Source organism: Apis laboriosa, unplaced genomic scaffold (assembly GCF_014066325.1).
Source record: "Apis laboriosa isolate Shangri-la unplaced genomic scaffold, ASM1406632v1 scaffold68_cov148, whole genome shotgun sequence".
NCBI classification, from domain to species: Eukaryota; Metazoa; Arthropoda; class Insecta; order Hymenoptera; family Apidae; genus Apis; species Apis laboriosa.
The window spans coordinates 1,051,118-1,070,123 of NW_025224135.1; the positions used below are offsets into that span (position 1 = coordinate 1,051,118).

The window sequence follows — 19,006 nt, forward strand, 5'->3', positions numbered from 1 at the left end:
AATAACGGAATTACAAAAAGAAAATAATAATAATAATAAAAATAATAAAAATAAAAATAAAATAATAATTAGTATTAAAATATTAATAATTAAATATTCATATAACTTTTAGAGATATTGAAATATATTTTCTAACTTTTTTAGTTATTAATAAATTGTGTAATTTTGAGATGATTATGCATTTATATAAAATTTAAATCTACAAAAATCTACAGAATATATATGATATTTAAAATATAGTACGTATTATGATAATTGAAATAAATTTCTACTTAACTTTCCATTTCTTTAGTTATGTTTAATCTAAAAGGTATTTACTTCTCTATACATATTAACAAATTATCTTTTTATTTGATCGATAAATGATTAATTCATCTAATAAAACTAGCCTTTGAAGAATTTTTTATATTAAAATTTTATGCATATATGTAATTTTCATTATATATTATTCATAAAGTTTATTGTTGGCCTACATGAAATTTTAATCTTCTAAAAATTAAGCTATATATGTATAATTGATTTTAATAATTAAAATAAAAGAAAATATTTAAATTCTCCAGTTGCAAGAACAACCAACACAATAATTTCAAAAGAAAAAATAAATAACTTGAAATATGATAATTAGGTTATGATTAATTAATCTAAAAAAATATCTACAATTAGAGTTGTTTTTTTCTTATGTTATAGAAATATTTATGTATTATAAATATTATAATACATAACTTTATTATTAGAAATAAACTAATAGTTACTTTTATTATTAGAATAGAATTTAAGAGTGAAGTTGAAAAGAAAATTAATAATTTGGAAAACTTGGAAAATCATTTAGATTTTTTTAGTGCAACGATAAGACTATTGTGCGTATCTCATATATTTTTTGAAAAAAAACGTCTCGATAAAACATAATTAATCATCATGATTGTGCTCGATATTATATCCGACTGATTATTATTGTGAAATCATCCAATTGATAGAGATAAAAGTTTCATAAGTTTTATTACGAATTACGTACTAATCATCGAAATCAACATGTGGATATTTTCCTTTCTGTCATTGCCGTTGGATTAATGTATTTAAAAGTCGTAAAAATAATGATTATTAACGCGACAATAATTCTTGCGTGAAAGTGACAAACTGTTTGATCAATTGAACAAGATATACATACGTATATAATATATAAAGTGTGACGAACATATAATATAACTTGATAAATGATTTTATATATGAAAATAAATGAAATTTGTATCAGAATAAAAGAGAAATTTATTTTTATAAATTCTATATTACATGAAGAAATAAAATTATTCTTTTCGAAACTCTACTTCTGTTTAACCTTAGATCCCAAGATATTTAATATGTTCACATCCTTCATATACCGTTTATTAATCATATTTATTTAAATTTATTTGCTAAACTTCACATTTAATTGTATAAGATTAATGAAATCAAAATATTTTTCTCCAAGAGATATCGAACGCGTCAACGCGCATGCTCTTGGAGCGCTAGGGGAAAAACGAAACGTCCCAACGCGATGAAACCGCTTTTGAATCGATCAATATGTATGATCATCAGAGATCAATTGAATCGATCGATCAATCGGCAAATATCTTCGATGAAATAATAACGTTCTCGTTCTTATTTTAAATTGCTCGTAACAAGCATGATATTATCTATTATCTAGTCTTATCTATCTAAGTGAATAAGTGGCTTTGTAACTCGCACCTTCGAAACCACGGTTATGAGTCTATGAAGTTTCGTGAAGCGTTTGTCACTCACGATGCCACTGCGCAATCGTGGCCACTGATAACGAGAAATAAGATTTACCAGCTTCGAATGTTCAGTGTAAATTGGATCGACCGATCACATTGCCATCGTGAGAGATCTTCGCGCAATTTTAATCATTGCGATATTCCTGTTATTATATATATTCGCTCACGGAATACGAAGGAAGAGAAATACCGGAAGTTGATCGATAGATGCCTAGATCCGGAACCGAGGGTGGTCGAGGAATTTTAACACTGGAAACAGATGAGAGATTCGTGATTTGGAGAGATAGTTGAGAGTATTTCAAAGAAATGACGACCGTTTTAGCTACGTTCTCGGTCCTCAAGGACCATGTCAAGTGGAAGGTTTCGCAGGACTCTGTGGCCATTGATAACTTGGGTAAAAAATAAAAATGATGACAGAGATATGAATAGTTAGTTTTTTTTTTTTTTTTTCATTTTGTTAGTAGTCTTTATTTCATTATTGAAATTTAATATTGAAATTTTTATTAACGATATAATAATCAATTGATTATTCGGTGTCATTCAGTTTTTAAGATGCACTATAGATTCACGTTTCTGATGCTCTTGATCGCTACGCTATTGGTAACAGCTAGACAATTTATCGGAGAACATATCAGGTATATTTATGAATAATACTCTTCTAATAATCTTTAATACTAGCTTCGAGTGATCCATTGCTATAATAATGTCACTAAATATGTGTAAAATAAATAACGCGATTATGTTTTTTATCGTATAATAGAGTTCTAATGATTAAGTTCTCTTTTATCTGTACTCGTATGCGTTATCAAATAAAATTCTTGGATTTTTAAAATCGAGATTTATATTTGTTCTTTAATATCTGAGGGAATCTCGATAATTAATTATTTAATTATTTAACTTGTATATAAAATAAAAAACTATATATAAAAATAATAAAATACTTATGTATTAGTTATTAATAAAAACAAATTCCGTTAAGAATCTTCGTTCTTTTAAATTTTCATAAGAATTAGAATAAGAAATTGTATATAATTGAGCATTGTATATATTCAAATCGATAATAATAATTTATATATATATTCAATTTAAACATGTATTATTATCAATTGAAAAAGAAATTTATCACATAAAAAATCCTTTGGATTAAATTTTTTTTTTTTTGAATAGATTAAGAAAAGAGGATAAATATTTTTTTTTTCATCAAGAAAAATATTTTTTTTCAAAATTTGTATTAAAAATATCTTTTTTCTTTTATACATAATTTTGCTAAAAAAAACATTTTATACAAATAAGTATTTAAATATATTTTCATAAAAATAATATTTATATTTGAAGAAAATCTACAAGCGTGACATTTATAACTAAATAATATCATGTTTAATTTATTATTGTTAAAACTTTTATTTATCTCTTACATAATATTAAAAAAAAAAGAAATAAAACATAATGCGTTTATGATATATTTATCAATTAAAAATTGCTAATAAAAGAGATAATTATACACAATGTTATGTTTTATGGATAAGGTGTATCGCTGGGCATGGAATGAGCGATGATGTAGTGAAAGTAATCAACACTTTCTGCTTTTTCACGTCTACTTACACTGTGGTAAATATTAATAATAATACATTCAATTTTATTTAATTGCGCATAAAAATGTTTCTCATAAAAAAAAAAAAACAAGAATCTTATTGAAAAACAAATACAAAAATATGCAAAAATATCTATTATAGGTATTAAATTATAAATAAGTTTGTATTAAACGAATCGAGACGGCTATCTCCATCATTCCATTCTTCTCGTTCTATCTCCGTCTCACTTCATCCAATACAAACTTAAATTACATATAACTCAATAAATAAGTCTCAACTGATATTTTTGTATAACAATTTTTACATTTATTTTGATCTCTAGAATTTCTGTTTTTCAAAATGTTGTTCCATGATTATATTAATATTTTGCAAAAAAAAAAATTCTTAAATTTTAATATTGATAGAAAAAAAATATTTATAAAATCTCTAAAAATTTTTTAACTTTATATTCGATAAAGGAAACGATAATATGGAATTTTTTAGACAAAACATTTGAACAAAACATCGGTGGAATTAGGTGAAATCGCACATCCTGGTGTTGGACCAGCAACTTCAGAAGACTCCGTGGTACATCATGCCTACTACCAGTGGGTGCCCTTCGTTCTGTTTTTTCAGGCGATCTTCTTTTACGCGCCTCACTACCTGTGGAGGAATGTTGAAGGTCAGTCTCGCTATAATACCCACCAACCTATCTTGCATACCTTCGCATGCATACTATACGAACTTTTAATCTTTCGATTTTCTTATTTAAAAAAGAATAATAACGTGCATTATAATTCTCTTGGTCTTTCGTTTCGAAACGTATGTTTTTATTCGAATAATATGATAATTTGATGATAATTATTTGAACGATTGAGAATAATATAATTTTAACGTGGTCATCACTATTTTCAATTTTTTTTAATAATTCTTAAACGATAAGAGCTGGATTTTCATTTAAACATGAATTTCCAATTTCTTTGTATATCTGTGCACAAACAACAAGTGTTATAATGATAAAAAATAATGTTAAAGGGCTAAACGCGTTATATGTAAATTTAAATTTAATTAGAAAAAGAACGTTTGTCATACAAAGATTTATTTAATGAAAGAAGTAAAATTCTTAAATCAGGAGGCCGTTTAAAAGCGTTGGTTACCGGATTGCATACAGCGTCAATGGCTCTTCGTGAGACATCTCTGAAGACCGAGAATGGTATAAGCATCATGTCGAAGGACGAATGCGACGAGAAAATACGTCAAATTCGTCATGCTTTTCTGAATCGTATTCATTTGAATCGACCATGGGCGTATTATTTGGGCCTATGCGAGGTTCTCAATTTCATCAACGTTCTTTTGCAAATATATCTGACCGACTGGTTTCTCGGAGGTGCTTTTCTCGGTCTTGGACAAATGTTGGCACATTATGGATCCGAAGAAGGTCAAGTCGAACCTCTCGATATCGTGTTTCCTAAGGTAACAATAATATTTGATCAAATATTATCAAATTTAATCAAGCTTACATTGCTGAAGCATGAAATTGCATGCAGAATAAATATATATAAGTATAAGCTTAATATTTTATGACTGCAAAATCGATTTATAACGTAATTGTAAAAATTTCATTCTTTTCAAATGTTAAATTTATATATTTAGTAGTACTTACTTAACTATTGCACTTTCTGTCCACTCAAATCGCTCCCCACTATTTCAATTTCCCCACTATTTCAATTTCCCCACTATGGAATTGGAATTTTTATTTTTGAGACACATATATTCTCTTATAAACTTAAATACACATAAAAAAATATGTACATATAACAAATATATATATATATATATATATATATAAATATTAAATATATATATATATATATATAATATAATATATAATATATAATATATAATATATATATATATATTTAAATTTCATTCATAAAAAAAGTTTTTTTCTCTCGTTTCTCACGATTCAATAAAATGAACAAAATCGAAAAGCTGCCAACAATTATCCTCGAATAATTGATGGGATCCAGTTTCGATCTTGTAACAGTTGGTACTACTGTAGTAATATTGTCGCATATATAATACGTGCTTGAAAATATTTTGAAAGTTTCAATGGGTTTGTTTACAATCTAGAATCTATACGAACTTCGTTCCACGATTTATCTTTTAAAAGAAAAAAAATATCTTTTCGAATAAACGTTCCAGGTAACTAAATGTATCTTTCACAAATACGGTCCATCAGGAACTATACAAAACCACGATGCTCTGTGCATCATGGCATTGAACATCATTAACGAGAAGATCTATGTGTTCCTTTGGTATTGGTACATCATTCTCTCTGTGATAACCGGTTTAGGATTGCTCTGGAGGTTACTTACTATGGCGTTGCATGCCAGGTTACTACTTTATTTATCTATCTATACGTATCTCATGCCTTGTAGATAGTTATTTTTCCAAGAAATACGGATTCTTTGAACTCTTGTATCATTGACTGTGTATTTCTAAATCCATGACAATATATCGCATATGAGAAATATTTCCGTGAAATTCTGATCTCACGTGTGTTAACACCGATATTGCGGATAATTGTAATTTTGAGGAAGTGCTCGTTCAAATATAAATTCCTACACAATTAATAGTGCAATTGGATTAACGAATTTACTTGGAAGAATGCGTTGAAATTCTCAGATAATTTTCGATTTTGAAGAAGAAACGGAAATTGTTCACATTACTAATTATTTTTATATATCATTTAGAATTTTTTTTCCTCAATAAATTTCATTTTTTAACTTTATTATTTAACATTTCAAATATTCTAAATATTTTTTTTCAAATATATTACATTTTCTAAAAATTGTTTACATTATTTAACATCTCTTAATCCGAATAATTTTATTAATTAACACTTAATTTTTTTTTTTAATTAATATTCTTATATGGATTAGGAGTGAACTATTCAACAAGTTAGTGTTCTCCATGGCTTGTCCTGGGAAATACAATCCGTGGAACGTGCTGGCCGTTACTCATGAGTGTCACTATGGGGATTGGGTATTTCTTTATTATATAGCGAAGAACTTGGATAACTATATATTCAGAGAACTGTTGGTGAAACTTGCCGGTGATCTGGAAGAAAGACGTCAAACTATATACAATATGTCTAACGAAGAGAAACCGTTAAACGATAAAGAGAGTCAATTTTAACTACGCATAAGTGAGCATATTTTTTATTATAAGATCATCAAAAAATCGAAGATATGAAACTAAATTATTAAAATTAAATTAAAATTATAACTTAAAATTATTAATCAAATTATAATGATATATTTATTTTTGGATAAACAAATTTTCAAATAATATGATTTATATATATTTTTTTGATATATTGATCTTTGTATAGTCTTTGCAAAGAAAAGAATGTAAATATTATTGTAAATATAAAAATTAATAAAATAAGTTTGATGATTATGTCAAATAAATCAGTGTTGAATAAAGTCTGAAAAATAAATAGATTAATATCAGATAAAAATATCGGTAAACTCAATAAATAAACATCGATAAAATGAATAAATATTACAAAAAGATAAGAGAAGATATTAAATAGATTTGAAAAGTATCAAATAATTTTTTTTATTTTTTGAGTGAAGTTCAATTAGTTTATTTATATGATTAAATTAATTCTTTATGTTCGCAGATAAATTGGATTATTGAGAATTTCTTCAATTTTATTTCTCTTTATTGAAAAAAATTTCAAAATTTTTTAATGTATTTATTAAAATAATTTTGAGAATTTTAAAAATTTGAAGAAAGTTTTTTTCATTTTAACAAATGATTATATAATGAAGTAATGACATTAATAATATATTTTTAAAAGTTTTTTCAAACTTTTTAAAAAGCTGAAAAAAAAATTATTAATTATATATAAATTAAAAATAATTATATATATAAAAAATTATATATAATTATTAATTATATATTAAATATAAATAATGTAATTAGCATATGAAATTAAATATTTAATGTAAAATATGTAATAAATATGTAAATAAAATATTTTATTTATATATTTACCTAATCAAGGTCAATCGTAAGTTATTTTTTATATATTTATATAATGTAATTTTGTATTGTAAATACCATCAAATATCATTTTTATTCATATATGCTACTTATAGTGTGTATAATAATACTTATAGTGTGTTATAGTATTTAGATAGTTATGTAATATAATGTAAATAAATCTAAAGATGTAAAGATTGCATCATCATCAAATTAGACAAATTATCGAATTTGATTCTATTTTTTACATCATTTCAGAAAATTTTAAAACTACATAAAAATTTTTGTTAATGTTGTATGAATAAAACTATATTTTTAATTAATAATGTAAGCATTTATTTGAAAGGAAAATTTGTTTTTTTCATAATTATTACCAATTTTTCAATATTACAATCGTTATAAATAATTAATACATTTTTATTGTAAAAATAAAAAAAATTTTGTTATATATGTTGCAAAGAAATAAAATAAATAAAATGAAAATTTAAATATTTTTAAATTATTAATATTAGAAATATGTATTATATTTTAATAAATATGTTTTAACAAATATGCTAATAAAGATTTTATTTTATAATTACTGATATTTTTGAGGAAAATTAATATTGCATTTTTTCAAATACAAATATAATTACAGATATCCATTTAATTTTATCATATCATTTGAATCCTAGTCACTTATTTGTGTACAAAATTTTTACGTATATTAAAAGTTATATATATAAATACATAAAAATCATATATATATAATATACAGTCAGTATATAATTTTGAAGAGAATATGATAGTTACATAATTCCTTAAGTTTTTCAACGTAACTCTGTATCTTCCTTTGGTACATCTCAATTAGAGTGCACTTATATACCGTTATATATGCAAGTAAATATAGGTTATATTAAACCTCTTCAGCTGCTCAACAATAATCGGGATTATTAAATCGTTTAAAAGATTGATTGGTTTTTGCAACGTGACTTATCATTAAATTAATCCATTTACGTTCATCTGCAAATTTTCTAATTTCATTTTCGAGTTAATTGTACGAATGTAATAAATATATTTAAAATTTCAATAATATATCAAATATACTAATTTTCCTAGAAGTTATTATTACTTGATAAAAAATACTTGACAAGACTTGATAATAACTTCCTTCAGATTTGCTTTGGAAATCATAAATCTCATTTTCTTCATAATGAATTTATAGGTTTGATTTTTAGAACTATTGAATATAACGATGGTTTTTCAAAAAGAAAAATTATTTGACAAAAAGAATGGAATTTAAATAGATTTTAATTCGTCTTAATAATGGCAATGAAAAACTTATCAAAGCTTGTAACATATGTTGACAGAGAGTTGTATCATCGACACTAATGAAAGAAACTGATTACTCAACTGTTAACTCATTATCGAGAACTGATATTAAGAATATATTTGAAATATCTGCTGTGTATGGTAATAAAATTTATAAGAATAAAGTAGAAAATTAGAGTACAAAATGTATTAAATAATTATATTTTTATAAATCATTGTATTATTTATGTATTTATAACCTATATTAAATATTATATACATTAATAATATTTTGTCATAGATATAACCTTAAAATAGAAAAACGAAACGAAAGGATGAAATAATATAAAATATTATAATATAATATAAAATATTATAATACTAATTAATAAATACTAAAAAATAACTAATTAATAAATACTAATATTAATTAATAAATACTAATAAATACTACAATAAATATAATTATAACTAATAAAATAGAATAAAATAAAATAAAAAGAAAAATGTCATGATTTGAGATTAAAAATTAAATATATCGAAGAAAATGAAGAATGAGTTATTAAAAATAAAAAACGAAATATAATTAAACAATTGTGTGTATTGGATCAAGAGGTAAATTGTAAAATCAGATTACGAGATCTTTGTTCGTTCTTTTTATGAAAAGAAGAATCATCGCGACCGGAATATGGTCCATTATGTTCTCTCTCACAACCGGGAAATGACGACTGTGCATTAGAGAAAAGAGAACATGCATATTATACGGAAGGTTCTTTGACGATCGTAACATACGCATGTATTTAATGTATCTAATGTATTTAAACTGTTCCGATAATCTGACACGGTTTTAGTATTATATTTTCTATTGAAATGAATGAATCTGGTATTTTACTTATTTTGTATCTAGTGTTATAATTATAAAAATTTGAAAATTTAATAATATGTTTGTATTTTTAGTATGTCATATTTGATAATTTTAAATAAATATTATATTTTTTTTTTATTCTTTTCAAGATTATCTTTTTTAATTTCTTTAATAATTCTAAATTTTAGTATGTAAAAAATTATCATTTAATTTAGAAAAATTTATGAATTTCAAGATCATTTTGTAATAATGTCATTAAAAGAACTTATTTACGCATTATATTATAATATATGTCATTCAATAGTAATTAAAAATTCATTAATTCAAATGTTCATCATTATTTAAGTACTTAGAGTCGATATATTAGAAGAATAAAATAATAAAGAAAAATAAATTTTTAGTTTTTAATAAAATGTTATTTGTATAATCTTTTTGTGGTTTAGGAGCCACACATTGAAAACCACTGTCTAAAAGAGTAAAGAAAAAAATTAAATATCTTGAACTAAAGATAATAGTGAACAGATGAAAAAAATGAAACATAAAAATTAAAATTTATATTTCTCAAGACATTTTTGTTTCATTCTACAACTTCCATTTTCACTAATAGTTTGGAAATTATATCATTATCGTAACTTATAGAAATCTGATGAAATATCGCAATAAATGACCCGTGATATTCTCGTACTATTACATACACGTGCACGGACTTTCAAAACCAATCAGATACTGACTCACGAAATAGTAAATTTATTATCTACTCGCTCAAAAAACTGTCACTACCGTTCGTCAGTTGAAAGGAATTTCCGATTATATTATGTTGCTCCATCGTAGAACAGAAAGAAAGTTCAATTTTCGCGCCAGAAAAAGATTGATAAAATCTATTCAGTTGAATATTTTCATAAGTAGAATTTACTTTTGATCTTGTTTGCACTTTGATGATTTATTAAGCACAAGGTCTTCTCTATGAAGATTAAAAGAAAAAATAAATCATAGACTCTAAGAAAATTTTTCGAAATCCTTAATTATTACGTTATTTGATAAAATTTATTATAGAATATATTACATATATAATATATATTTATATATATATTATATATAAATATATTATAGAATTTTTTATAGAATATTCTATTTGTACTTTTATTATTTAGTATCTTATAAAGAAGAAAAATAAATTAAGGCTTATTTTTATGAAAAGCAACCGAAATTAATTATAACAAAAACGATTAAAATAACGATAAAACTCATTAGCAGCACAAATGGCATTCTTCATTGGTGGCAGTGAGTAAAATATTCTAAAAGCGTTTCAAGAAGCAAGAAGGATACAGAAGGAATAAGAATGCATTTCGTATTTCATCCAATACTTTACTCTTGTACTCTTGTACTGTGATAGAATTTTGAACGACCAACTGATGTATCTCTGACAAAGTATGCGTGTCTTCTAAAAAAAAAAAAAAAAATAAACATCAAGTAATGCCTTGTCTTAACATGATAAGAATACTTATTCTTAGAAATTTTTTGAGTAATAAATTCAAAAAGGATGAAAACGACTGATCTAATATGTTATCCATAAAAGTTTTCATTAAATCACGATATATTAACACACTGACTATTACTGTATTTATATTCTTAACCACAATTTATCAGTGGAGCCACAGTAGCCACAGATGACTGGCATCGTTGCATATTTCTGAATAACAAAGTTAATCAACTATGATTATATTGTTACTTTTAAAGTAAAATTTAATCAAATTGTTAACAGTAAAATTTTTAACTTTTTTTTTCTTAAAAAAAACTAATTCTGAAAAATCTTTCGGATAAGTTGTATAGGTATAATAATATCTTGTATTCGTTCATTTATTCGAAACGACGTGGAAACCCATGAATAAACAACGGTGCTGTTGTATCAAGATTCTATCTTTATTCAATGTGTGTCTTTCGTATTGGCGTGGTTACAGTGAACGTCCAGAGACTCGGAGACCACGTGTGCATGGATAATGAGGTTAACGTGCACTCATCGAGTAAGGTATTTACACATCGGACCGACTCGGATTCAACGTGACCAAGTGTGCCCTTACAAGTCCCAGCCTTTTCCTTCTTTCTATCTACGAACATGGATTCTATTCAACGTATCCTTGGTTACCAGTAATTTTCACTTGCTATACTTAGACAACAATTTTGTAAGTACACTTTACAAATAGCAACTAGTTCTATTATCTCTCTTCTTTATTGAAGAATAAATATTAGATTGATGTTACATATAAGAAACAATCTTTTTTAGTTTTAGTTTAATATTTTTAGTTTAATTTTATATTCTATTGATTTTATAAGATGAAAGCTTTAAAAAAGTTTTTTAAAAATTACAAACATTTTTATTGATTAAAATTTACATATTTATTAAGAATTAAATATTATTTATTTTATATTAGTGAAATATTGTATGTTATTAATGTTCTTCCCTATTTTTCGATTTCGATTTAAATTCGATTTAAATTCGATTTAAATTTGATAAAATATAATACTATAAAAAAAATATAATAAATAAAAAAATAATATTTAAAATTATGAAATAAGATAATTAGATGAAAAATAATCTATATCAGTAAATTCAAATTTATCAAATTTTCTTTATTTTAGTAGCAACTATGGTTAAAAAATTAAAGTTAATTTTTGAATAATTTTGTTTAAATTGCTATTCAAACATTTATTCTTCTGTCACCTAAGTGGCTTACAATGATTTTTTTATCGCTGATGTAGCATGAATGTGATCGCTTATTAAGTTATGTCTTACACGAGTTGCATTATCAGTTATTTTTAGCTTGTGTAGAATCTCCTCAGAATGTTTAATCAGCGATAAAATAATAAGAAAATTTTAATTAGTATTCTTTATATCACACAGATATATATACACACCTTGTATTGATAATTTCTTAGAAATATCACGATTACAATTGCTATTCGTTCATACTAAGAACTTAAACAAGATACTTCAAGAAATTCTCATAGCACTATAATATTAATAAATGTTTGCTAATCAATTTAATAATTTTAAAATTGACGAAAATTAATCATTAAAAAATTTGCTAATATAATTTTTTTTAATGTATGATTTTTTTAATGTATGATATAAGCAATCAATGTAATTTAGAAGTCTTATTTTTTTGTAAATTTAAAATTAGAAAATAATTTTCTAATTATAATAATCATTTTTATTTTGTAATTTTGTTTAAGATTAAATAGGAAAAAGTAAAAAAAAAAAAGGAAAAATTAAACTAATAGTAATTATAGAAAACAGGTCAATGAACTCATAAATTTTCTTGTAACAACTAACATATATTCTTTAATAACATCATATAATTAATAACATTAAATATATATTTATTAATATATCTATATTTAAAATAATATCATGAAAAAACCTATTATATAAAAAAATATGCATTTAAATATAAATTATATATTTTCTAGATGCATTTATTTATAACAATTTAATAAAAATTTTATATTTAATAAATTTAATAAAAATTTAATAAAAAAAAGCAAATATTTTCTTTTATTTTCTTATATAGATTCTTTTTTCAGATAATTGTTCAATTTACAATTGCTAACATTATCGTTGTATCATTAATTATACATTAATGGAAAAGAGAAGGAATGAAAATCCTATTCTAGTTCGAAGAACAAAGAAATACAAGCTCTCGATCGGTACACAATTTTCATTATTATTTTATTCACGTTATTGGATGCATGTTACACGCACTATGACAGATTATACAATTTAGCACGAAGAATTACAAGGACCAGACTGCGAGCAGAGTCGACATACATTCATCACAATTGACACGATTGACCTACAGCGGTTCTCAACCATGGAGTCTCGTGAAAACCGGTTTGACAGGGTTCAAGAATATAAATGATATCGGTGCTCTACTCGCTTCTTCTCGTGAAAGTACAGTGACAGACGCTAAGAGGAACAAGCTTCAAGGAAAAATTTAATAATTTATAGAATTCAATTCATAATTATTAGAATTCAAGAAAAGAATTTATTGTGATATAGATATATTATAACAAAATTTTAAATTCTAATGAATATATCGTATTATCATAGATAGAATAGAATTGGTATAATATACATATTATAACTTTAAAAGATATTAAATTTTATTTATTTTACATATTTCATAACTTTAAAAACAAATTATTTTTATTTATATTATAGTATAAAATTCATGATTTTATTTTATTAGATTATGGGAGTTATTTATGTAAATTTAACGCAGATCTAATTGTGCAAATAATAATTGTTTCGTTGAAATTTGAATTTCAAACGAATTTACGTAAGTTCATGTGAATTCTGAGAATAATTTATGATGCTTGGTTTTTAAAAGATTCTGGAGGAAACGCCATTTAAACACATCCTGGTTAAATGATCGCTTACGAATAATGATCAACAGAATACTTGAAATTATATAATCAAAAGTTTTAAATAGATCACATACATTAGTTGGTTATTGAGAAGATGAATAATATTAGAGACGTTAAGTATGATCCCATTGTGTCGATGGGAAATAGTAAAAAATGTATTATAAAAATAATTAAAAAAGTGACATAATTCTCTAAATCATGAAATCACTTGAGAAGATATTAATTTTTTTAAGAAATTTTAAAAATTAAACTTTGATTCAAATATGTTTACTTTGAACTATCTAAATTTAATTTCAATTATTTCCTGTTAATATACTTGAATTTTAAAAAAAACATAAGAGAATAACAAATAATTTAATGATATTAATAGATCAATGATATTAAGTAATTTAATGATATTAATAATAAGAAAGAAAAATATAAAACATATTTAAAGAATATAAAACATACTTAACCTTTTTAAAGAAAAGCATGATAAGTATAACCTCAATAACATCTCAATATACATATAAAAAAATTGACTAATAAAATAAAAATTCTTCCAAATGAAAAAATAAAATAAATATTTATTAAATATATTTTTCTAATTATTAGATTTACGAATAAGAAGAAATTTGAGCAAGGAAGCTTAGTTCAACTGGAAGAACGCAACTCTCGTGGAACGCGATCGAGTGCATCGAATGGCGGTCACGGTTTTTGAACAAACCACAGGTGACGAGAAGACTTGTAAGATTTATTGTGGACGATGCACGTAAAGCGGTTTGGTCGAAAAGCAAAGAGGAAAGAGCAATTTTTCGCTGACAAAACGAGTGATTGTCATCGTTTATAAACTCTAATTAAGATAATTGCAACTAAGGACGCGTTTAAAGCGTAGCAAAGGGGACGAACCATTAAACTCAAACATATTATTTGGTGGTTGGACAAATAACATGGAATTTCGATATAAGAAAATTTAATATTATTGCGCACATATTTGTTTCAATCTTTTTAATATCTCTAATTCATTATTTCTTTTTTGTTTTAAATTATTATTTGTTTTTTGTTTTTGTTCAAAATTCATTTAATTTATAAAACATTTGCAGATATATTTTTATGGAACGAAATTGAAACTAAAACAAAATTCAATGAGCGAAAAATAAAATTCAAAAGAAATTCTACCATAAAAATATAAAATGTAATAATATCAAAAAAAAAGATTCAATTCATCAGAAAATGTTTATATTTTTAACTTCTTTATTTAATATTCTTTCCATAAAAATAAAACCAGTTTTCCAATCATGTCGGTTTAATATTTTATTTAATATATTTAAGAATTTATGAATATAAATTTAAATGAAATCGCATGAAATCTTCCTGAAAATTCAATATACATTTAGAAAATTTGATAAATTTGTCGAATGTTGGTTAAAATTTTTTTTTATTTCTCTTTAAAATCATTAAATAAAAGTGTCATTTTCCTAGAAACGTTAGTGTAGTAGGGGTTCAATATAATTCTTAAATACTGCTTTTAGTGCCTTGACCGAGTTTAATGTACCCACACTATAATGTGGGGTGATATTATTCAATAGGTTTATAGAGAGAGGTCACTTTCTGTGATAAGATAACAGCGAATCACAAGAATGAACATATATATTTTCGAATAAATTTCAATTGATCAATGATCTTGGATTCAGTGCAGGCATTCGATTTTTTTCTTTTCGTTTCCGTTTTTTTTCCCCTCTCATTTTTCGTTTTTTCTTTCTTTTTTTTTTTTTTTTTTTTTTTGTTTTGTTTTTATTTTTATCTCGTTATATGTGCGACGTTCGTTACATGGAACACGGTCACAAGAATCAACCTGGTTGTGTAGAGAAACCGAGATGTCGGTGGGTCGTGGCGATATCGTATTGCGGTGCGTCTGCACAAAAGCTTGGGTTACATCACGTTGCACATTTGGACCAGCGACCGGTTGCAACGAAAACGAGATCACGATATGAAAACCACGGTACTAACGTAATTTACGTGAACAAGAACGCTCAAAAAAAAGAATAATCATGTCAAATAAAGTAAAATATTGTTTTGATCTAGATTAAGTTTTCATTCTTTTCTTTTTTTGCAGAAAAGAATATCATGTAAAAAAAATGGTATCAAAATATCTTTCAATATTTTTTGTTTACTTCTAAAAAAAGATTATTGAACTAAGTAAGTAAATAGAGGAATATTTTAATGCAATTATTTTTAATTATATAATTTATAGTTATCTAAATATAAATATTTTTTAATCTAATTATTTTTTATATATTAATCTATATATTAATCTAACCTAACCAAAACATTTCTTAAAGGAATGTGAAGGACATACAATATTAAAAGTAACTCTCTGAAAATTCTTTTTATAAAATGACTTTCATGAAAATCAATTTTGAAAGTGGACAAGATAATAGCATACTTTTTTAAAAGCGATACAAAAAGTAGAAAGTTTGAAAATGACAATAGTGACATTCAGCAACAAAGTACAGTAATTTTACTATGTCGAATTTACAAACTTTATCAAATTTTATATATTTATTTTAATTTTCAGCCACTTTTCTTTTTTATTCATTGTTCCTTTTCGACAAAAGAGAATTCCACTGATCAAGCTATATCAAGATTAATTCATATTTGCACAGTTTTCTAATGTTTAAATATTTATCCAATATTTATTATATTTTAATATTTCAATAAAATTATTTATTATTAATAAACTAAAAATATAATAATGCTGACAATTTCCAGAATCTAAATTTCTTTCATTAATAGACACGATGCGATCCCAACGTGTATCCATACATATCGATCATACATATATATGTATACCATGAGACGTTACTCGAATGATGCTAGTCCAGATGGAGACATGAAAAGATTCTCATACCCACGAATTCGTTCTGTTATATCAAAATTCTTGACTCATAGATGGTATGTCAGTTATTGTTGACTAACTTGTTTCAATTATTCATATAGTACATTAGTAGAAATCTTTGAACAGAAAACCGTTCCTAATTCCTAACCTAATATATTCAATTCTTATTTCTTAAATCTTAAATTCAGAATTCTCAGAATAACAAGATTATTCTCTATTTTTTATATTTTCCAGATGGTTTTCTCCTTTTTTTCCAATTTTCTTGGAATTTGGATAATTTAAAATTGCATTTTCAATTAAACACACTTAATCCTAATTGACTAATTTTAACTTTTAAGAATTGAAAAAAAAATGCAAATTTTACATTTAATTTAGAGTTAAAAAAATTTGAAAAATCTCAATATTATTTTCAATACTTTCAATCTATTGCAGATTCAAGGTAAATTTATATTCGGAGAACGGCTTTCCCTAGTATCCTTGACTTTTTAATTCACATTGCACTTGTATTCGTGCCTCATTTATTTTCTTCACATTGAATGTGATAGTTACAAAGTTTTAACGATTCAAGTTTTGAATTATCAGAAACGTGATTCAACAGCATCCTATCTAGCAAATGCTTATTCATACAATTACAAAGATTATTTTTATTAAATAAAAACAGAAAATAAGTAAAAAGAATTTTCTTAACTGATAATATAATAAAAATGATTTTCTCTGATATTGATTATTTTATTGATTATTTATCATATTTTTCAATTTGTTCCATAAGATAAATTTATTGGGATCTTGTAACATGTTAAACCCTTTCACTTTCACTTACTCTAACTTAACTTTTTAATATTATGTGTATTTACAAATTAAAAAACATAGACTTGATGTAAATGATTATATTAAATTATTATTATATTATATTAAATTTATGATAAATTGAATGAATTGATTACAAGAATGATATTCTTGTAATCATATAAAAACATATAAAAATTCTTTTGAAATTTCAGAAGAAATATTTATTTGAAGTTTTCTCGGTTAAAGGCCAGTAAAAAACCAAGGTTTTAAGTGAAAGGTATTTTTCAAGAATAAAACAAGGTTTAAATTGATTAGCTATATATGTCCTCATTATATTCTTATGATTATCAAGAAATGATAATTTTTCATCCCGACATTTATTATATAAATTTAATAAATCTTATTATAAATATTTTAAAGAATGTCACGACTCATAAGTTGCGAACCACTGTTATTAAATCTTATAAAAAGAAGAAATAAAATTCATATTTATAACATAATCGATGAGAAATTAGGAAATGAAAAAATCCTTTTGTTTATATTTTGAAAATATTTTACTTCGAATATTCTCTAGAAAATTTTTTACCTATTATAATCTCATTTAAACAAACGAAAATTTCTTTACATCTTTTAATAAGCACAAGCGATAAACGACGACGAGCGTACGAAAATATTTACATAATATCATATTACCATTTGCTATTGATACGCCATAGCAGCAACGTTTATGTATCGTTTTACTTCGAATTAAAATTTTGCTGATTTTCTTTCGTAGAACATTAGTTTAGTTTCTAAGTGCAGCGATAGATTCTTAGTAACCGGAACTCCTGTCTTGTCTCTGGAACTTTTACGAGATTCCGTAAACATGTGCGTAACATGTGTCACCATCGTTTTTACACGAGTGAGTATTTGTAGTCATAAATTAAGTCGAACACAAATCTAACACCCTAATTTTTAAATATTTAGAAGAATGAAATAGCTTTCATTATTTATTGAAATTATAATTTATATTTTTAAAAAATGATATCTAATAATTATTTATATTTATTATGTGTTATATTTTTTTTCTAAGAAAAAATATGTTAAAATTTCCTGAAGTTTAAAAAATTGTTTCTTTAAATCTTCGTTTTATCTTTATAAAAAATTTATGTCAATGGCAATGAACAACAGCTTATGTAAAAATATCGTATTCGTGTAAAAATTCTTTGTTTTTTGAAATCTTTGTACAGTCAACTGATATTGAAAATTATGACGCGATAAATTTACATAAATATTGATGTTCATTTATGTAGAATTAAAAATATGAATTTTAATATTAAAAATATTAATTTTTATGAATAGTTATATTATGAATTGCGATAAA

At 24.2% G+C, this 19,006-nt stretch overlaps 1 protein-coding gene and 1 long non-coding RNA gene across 4 annotated transcripts; both read left to right on the forward strand.

The window, feature by feature from the left end:
• The first annotated feature begins 1,704 nt into the window (after positions 1 to 1,704).
• LOC122718684 (innexin inx7-like) lies at positions 1,705 to 7,088 on the forward strand. 3 transcript variants are annotated; one of them, XM_043943937.1, is made up of 8 exons: positions 1,713 to 2,163; positions 2,314 to 2,404; positions 3,296 to 3,377; positions 3,845 to 4,022; positions 4,473 to 4,813; positions 5,546 to 5,736; positions 6,286 to 6,551; positions 7,032 to 7,088. In XM_043943937.1, the coding sequence occupies exons 1-7, from the start codon at positions 2,076 to 2,078 to the stop codon at positions 6,539 to 6,541; spliced, it is 1,227 nt and encodes a 408-aa protein (XP_043799872.1). In that variant the 5' UTR covers positions 1,713 to 2,075; the 3' UTR covers positions 6,542 to 6,551; positions 7,032 to 7,088. The 3 variants fall into 3 exon arrangements, with proteins under 3 accessions (XP_043799873.1, XP_043799872.1, XP_043799870.1); XM_043943938.1 differs by lacking the exon at positions 7,032 to 7,088 and having other exon boundaries at positions 1,705 to 2,197; positions 6,286 to 6,815; XM_043943935.1 differs by lacking the exon at positions 7,032 to 7,088 and having other exon boundaries at positions 1,714 to 2,163; positions 6,286 to 6,815.
• A 4,435-nt stretch (positions 7,089 to 11,523) lies between these two features.
• On the forward strand, positions 11,524 to 13,505 carry LOC122718860. Its single transcript, XR_006347469.1, has 3 exons — positions 11,524 to 11,731; positions 13,134 to 13,256; positions 13,334 to 13,505. It is a non-coding gene; the product is annotated as an uncharacterized LOC122718860 (long non-coding RNA).
• Positions 13,506 to 19,006: the final 5,501 nt, after the last annotated feature.